Consider the following 6,674-nt stretch of genomic DNA (forward strand, 5'->3'; position numbering starts at 1 on the left):
GTCATAAATCGGAAATCAGGAAACAACACAAGAACATAGAGTATGATTTAAATCGATGTCTCAGTTCATACGATATCTAGAATGGAGGAATATATGATCCCTTATTTAAAGGACACGCTTCTGATAAGATCAGAGTTTACAGCGGCTTTTGAAAGCTACGATTGCTGATCAGGTTTGAAGTGATACGCAGAGTAGTTGTTAGACTTATCTAAGTGGGAGACTGTTGGATTAGTGTCTAAGTCCATAACTATTTTGGTATGTACTTGACCCGATTATGAGCATGGTCCTTTTGGGTTGCCTTCACCAATGCAACTTGATAGGATGATTTGTGGAGAAAGAGATTAATTATGATCTTTTAATATATTATATGAATAACATATTAAAAGAGAAATCATATTGTTTAATTAATATTAGTCAAGAATTAATAAGAATTAATTTTGTGGCTAAAAGACATTAATTAATGAAGGGGGATAGAACTGTCAATTGTGTGATGGTTGGATATTGGGCTAATGGAGTGGACGAAACCTATGGGGAAACCCATGAGAATTCGTCCAATGCCTCTAAGGAGGGAGGTCATGGGCTGCTTAGGGCCTAAGCAGTCAGATTAGGGTTTCCTAGTTCAAAACCCTAATAGCCTCACTATATAAAGACCCCTAGGGCACCCAAAAACGTGGCTAAGCATTCCTTGGAGTTTCTTGGACGTTCTTGGTGCCTCCTTCTCCTCTCCTAATTCATCCTCTTGCTCTTGGTGTTTGTAAGCCATTAGAGGTGTGACACTTGTGACACTAAGCTTTCGGAAGCCAATTACAAGAAGGAATAGATTGTTATTGCTACATAACAATAAAAGGTAAGATCTAAACCCTATATTATGATAATATTGATTATTGTATGCTATATCTAGGGTTTATGGATTTTGATGATTATTGCATGTTCATTAGACAAACTAGATCCAAATCTTTAGGGTTTGCATGTACACCATATGAATGATGTAGTGCTCAAAACCCATCAAACTCACGGGACAAAAACAAAACCTCGCTTAGTTTGAGGGATGCAATATGTTTAGCATCGTGTGCTTGAAATGTATCCAGGAAAACTAATATCTTTAACCAATAGAGGTTGAAGTTGAGCGCCCCTGCTTAAGCATGTAGGTATTAAGTGAAAAAAGTGAGATACATGTAAAAAAAATAGAGAATTACAAGAAAAGTTGTAAGAATTTTGGGAGCAATCAAAGTATGAAGATCAAAAGATCAAAATTCTAAAGAAGTTCAAAATTTGAAGATACCAAAAATAAAAAAGATGGTAAATTCAAAGAAATCAAGATCAAATTATCAAGGAAATAAAGAATTCCAAAGAACTCCACAATGGTGTCGGAAAAAGTGGTAATTTTCTAGATTATGTATGCTTGGGTTGCTTGACCAAAAATACCTTGAGGTTAGGAAGTTTTCTATAGGATGGATTCGGAGGGATGAATAAAATGAGCATTGTTCAAAAGAAGTGGGCGAGTGTTTATGAGGATTGTTAGTATTTAGAATTGAGGGGGTCCTTAGGAAAAATTTCAGACACAAATACATGCGTTGCGGTCTTGGTATAATGGCTGGGTTTGATTGGGATTGTTTTATGTGATGCTAGTATGTTTAAAATTCAGTTTCGCTTGGGGGAAAGAAAAAGTCAAGTGTGGGGTATTTTGATATGTGCATATTTAGCTACATATTTCTTATAGAATTTTAATACTTTTTGGCTAGTTTATTGCAATTTATAGACAAAAGATACTTAATTATGCCTAAAAGATGTGCTCGGGAGTAAAAGGAACCGGGAAATGCAATCGGGAGCTCGGGGATTGAAGAAAGAAGAAAAGGAGTCAAAATCCTGAAGAACTCGGCGACTTGGATGCCTACTCGACGAGTCCACACAAACATTCGCGAAGCAAATAGAAGTCCTTGCTGTACACGGGTTTTTAATGAGGGACTCGGCAAGTCAATTAATGGACTCGACGAGTAGCCTCTGTTTTCATAAATCTATAAATAGGAGTCAATTACCCGAAACCAAACCCTTCTCTAGAACCCTTGGGATTAGATTGTGACTGGAGATGCAGCTGGAAGCTCTGAAACTCATGGAAAAACCCTAGCCTTCATTTTTGAGAAGATAAAAGGGAACTTAAGTTTACTCTTTACTTTAATCTTTTGTTTGAACTATGTGTGAACTATTATATTTTGTTTTTGAGCTACTTTCTGCTGTAATCATGAGCTAAAACTCATATCTTTTGTTTAGGGTAGATGAATATATGACTATGACTTGATTTTATGGTTGGATTAATTGAAATTGGTGAGTTTTGTTTTGTTAAGCTTGTTAGAGACCCTTATGTGTTAGCAACAACTATTTTCTGTTACTTAACAAGTATATTAAGCTACATGGACATCTCTTAATTGCTTATCTCATATGATTTATGTGAAAACATTGTTATGTGCCTAGGAATAGCAAATGTGAAACTAGGGTTAACTAGAAAATAGGTAAGTTAATGTGTGAGCTTGTATGACGAACCATCAACAAGAGGTTATACGAATTAGTAATTTGATTAGCTAATTACAAGTCTTACTTAACCCGAATCAATAAACTAGGAAATTTATTAGTTTAATCACTTGATCACTGCTTGAATTGATTTGTTTCCTAAGGATTAGTATTAGCGAACGTGAACCTAATCTCATTAATCGGTAGCCAATAACAATTAATCCATTGCACTTGCCATAAAATCAACCATATGAGTAAATGAATCAAACCTAAATAGAAGTCTTCTCCATTATTGAATTTAGCTGATTGTTTAATTGCTTTAGCTGTTAGTTGCTTAGTTTGAGTCTTATTTAATTGTTTAAGTTTCTAGCCTTTCAAAACTAGAGAAAACTTTTCCTTTTATTAATTGCTTTTAGATAATTTAGTAGTTAGTTTATTTATCGTTCCCTATGTTCGATATCTTGTTTGCTTAATTATACCACCAATTCACAGGTACACTGCCTTTGTATGTCTAAATCATATTTTAAAAAGTAGCATTAAAACTAGTGCATTTTACACACGTCAGCATGCAAATGCTGAACGACATAGCTGATATCTGGTCAGGTGAAAGTCAAATATTGGCGGGCCCCGACAAGTTGACGATATTGCGCACCCCCATCACATAGCGAAGTACCATCGTTATTGCTTAATTTTGCCTTGTTGTCAACTGGCGTGGAGGAAGGGTGGTAAGAACTTATTCCCGCCCTTTCGAGAATTTCGTTGGCATATTTTTGTTGTGATAAGAAAAGTGAATTTTTTCGGTGGAATACGGATATTCCAAGAAAATAGTTGAGGGGTTTGAGGTCCTTTATTGCAAACTTTTTTTGCTAACAATGCCATAAACTCGTGATGAAGGTGAGGTGATGTAGTAATAAGTAGGATATCGTCGACATAAAGGAGTAGGAATGCAGTGTGGGTACCCTTTTTTTAGACAAATAACGAGTGGTCACATTTGATATGTTTGAAGCCCAATTTGGAGATGTAATCAGAAAATCATTGATACCAAGCCCGTGGTGCTTTTTGTGGTCGTATAGAGACTTTTTGCATAAACACACATGGTTCGGGAATGAGCGGTCTCGAAATCCGGGTGTTTGATGCATATATACCGTTTCGTGAAGTTGTCCATGGAGAAAAGCATTTTTCATGTCTAGTTGATGAATTTGCTACTCATTCGAAAGAGCTATGGGTAGGACCATATGGATTGTTGCCGGTTTGACCACGAGGCTAAAGATTTCTCCACCATCGATGCCTTCTTTTTGAGACCTGCCATCACACACCAAACGAGCTTTGTATCGCTTTAGAGAACCATCAGGTTTAGTTTTATGATGAAATATCCACATATTGCGCACTATGTTCATATGATGAGTTCTTGGGACTAAGTCCCATGTGTTATTATCAATAAGGGCACGAAATTCGTCGGTCATGGCACTTTTCCAATCTGGGTTTTTGAGAGCATCAAGAGGGTTTTGAGGTAAAGGAGAAATAGAGCTAGTAGTGTGGAGACTGTAATGTTGTTTTAGTTTTGAAATACCCAACATACTTCGAGTATGAATGTTTCGAGTAGCTGATGAGGGGAGGTGAGGGAGGGTGTGTTTGAGAGGGGATCTCAATTGTTTGAGTGGGTGAGGTTCGTTGTTCCCTTGCGGATTTTGGGTGGACCAAATGAGTGGGTGTGGGTCTAATGATAAGAGGGTGTGAGAGGAAGGTTTTGGAGAAGATAGGCTTAAGTAAGGAAAATTTGTCTCATCAAATATAACATGTCGGGAGAGGATAATGGGTCAGGTTATTATATCAAAGCATTTATAACATCAGTGACTAGTTGGGTAACTTAAGAAAACACAAAGTTGGGAGCGTTGTTGTAGTTTGTGGATTATGACAAATGGGGTGAGTGGATAACATAAACATCCAAACGTGCGGAGATGGGAGTATGTGGGTTCGAGATTATAAAGAAGATGTGTAGGGGTGAGGTTTGTAAGAAGTTTGCTAGGAAGGATGTTTAGTAGATATGTTGTATGTTGGAGGGCATGATGCCAAAAATTAGATGGCATATTGGAGTGAGTGAGAAGGGTTCGAAGGATGTTATTTATGGATTGGATCATATTTTGCGTTCCACTTTGCCATATTTAGGTGATGTGTATGGGCAAGAGAATCTGAATTTGATTCCATTTTGTCAACAAAAATTATGAAAGTTTTGATTGTCAAATTCTCGGCCATTGTCACATTGTATGGTTTTAATGGTGCGGTGAAATTGGGTTTTCATCATGGAAAAAAATGAAGAAAAATAGAAAAGACTTAGGACTTTTTGGCAAGAGGATATGTCCACAGGAAGTTTGTTTTGTCATCTAGAAATAAAATATAATATCTGTGACCACTTGAACTTGGTATGGGTGATGTCCATAAATTTGTGTGAATAATATCAAAAGGTATATGAGTAATAGATGTAGAACTAGAAAATGGAATTTTTATTTGTTTACCCAACACACAAGATTGACAAATTGAAGATAAATGTTTAGAACTAGGAAAACGTAAACTAGAACGTAAAGAAGATAAAACATTCGTGCTCGGGTGTCCAAGGCAATGATGCCATAGATCTTTGGTTATTGCAGCAAAAACAGATGGTTGTGTGACTTGGGAGGCAGACTGCAGAGTGAACGGGTAAAGATCATCATTGCTATTGCATCGAAGGAATGGAGTCCGCATCAGGAAGTCCTTCACAACAAAACCGAATGGGTCAAATTCAACAGAAATATTATTATCAGTTGTAAAACAAAAAATAGATAAAATGTTTTTGATAACATTAGGAGTGTGAAGAACATTTTTTAGATGTAAAGGAGGAAGAGGATATAGGAGAGTTTGATGACATATACCATGGATTGGAATAGTAGAGCCATTACCAATGATTACGTTCTAATAAATACCATTATTAACATAAGACGTGAAGTTACCTAAGTGGTTAGTCATGTGAGATGTTGCTCCAGTGTCGGCATACTAGGTTTGATCCAGTGGGTGCATTGTCATAGTGTGAAATGCTTGCTCGAGATCTGTTGTTGTGTAGTTCGCTTCTGAGGCAGCATAAGCTTGTTGAGGACGGTTTCCTAAAATACCAAGGGTAGGTGAAGGTGGTCTGAATTGTTGAGTTGGGTATGGAAAGGGAGGGTAAGCTCATGGTGTGTAGTTGGGATACGCCCATGATGGTGGAGCAGACCATGGTTGAGAGGGACGGGAACCCTAGTTATATGTTTGTAGTGGAGGATTGTTATTGGTATTGCGTCCTTTTCCACTCGAAAACCATCCATGACCTCGTCCGTTTCGTCCTTGTCCATACCCACGACTGTAGTCTATTGACTGATGTTGTTAGAGGTTGTTTGATTGGTGGAATTGGTTGTGATTGTCGGAGTTTGAATGAGAGCCAACGGCTATTGTTGAAACAGCTAGGGTTGTGGTAGAAGTGTCGTTTGTGATAGCAGAGACATCAGCTTGATGAGCTTTTCGGGATTCCTTTGTGGCAGGTTTGGACGAACTTCATAAAAATCAGGCAATGAGGTTGTTTGTTAGACGAGCATGGCCAACCCTTTGTAGCTTTCATTGAGTCCGACAATGACCTATAGAACAAGTCATTGATTAGAGACTGGATTGCCAATATTTGCTAGTTGGTCAGCTAACATCTTCATAGCTTGATAGTAAGAAGAGATGTTGGGAGGGTGATTAAGTCTCATGGAGACGAATTTACTGTCAAGATAGACAGCTCGGGTGCTTTGGTTGTCTTGAAAAATGTTTTCAAGGGCAGTCCAAGCTTGTGATGCAGAGGTGTTAGGTTTTAGAATGGTGTGTAGAAGATTATTTGAAATGGTCGCATATATCCATTGGAGGATGATGGCGTCAAGGCGTGACCATGTTTCATATTCAGTAGCAGCTGTAGTTTTTTCAGCCTCAATAGCTATAGCAGAAGATGGAGATGAGGAAGGTGGCTTGAAGTCAGAGTCGATGTGATTACCAACTTGAAAGGCCTGATGGTAGATACAAAATAATTCTTCCCAGGAGGTGTACTGTCCATTTTCCATCTCAAGGGTAAAAGAAATGAAGTTCCGAATGTTGGTTATTGTGATGGATGGGTGGTTCTTGGGATCCAT

At 37.8% G+C, this 6,674-nt stretch overlaps 1 protein-coding gene across 1 annotated transcript; it reads right to left on the bottom strand.

Annotated features, from left to right (window-relative positions):
- Positions 1–6,158: 6,158 nt before the first annotated feature.
- On the bottom strand, positions 6,159–6,674 carry LOC145017033 (uncharacterized). Its single transcript, XM_078975142.1, has one exon. It carries the CDS (start codon positions 6,672–6,674, stop codon positions 6,159–6,161), a length of 516 nt encoding a protein of 171 aa, XP_078831268.1.

This window comes from Lactuca saligna, chromosome 9 (genome assembly GCF_052625555.1).
Source record: "Lactuca saligna cultivar CGN05327 chromosome 9, ASM5262555v1, whole genome shotgun sequence".
Taxonomy (NCBI): domain Eukaryota; kingdom Viridiplantae; phylum Streptophyta; class Magnoliopsida; order Asterales; family Asteraceae; genus Lactuca; species Lactuca saligna.

Bases quoted from the DNA above. Each gene is read 5' to 3' on its own strand.
- LOC145017033 (XM_078975142.1), bottom strand. From the start codon at position 6,674: ATGGATCCCAAGAACCACCCATCCATCACAATAACCAACATTCGGAAC.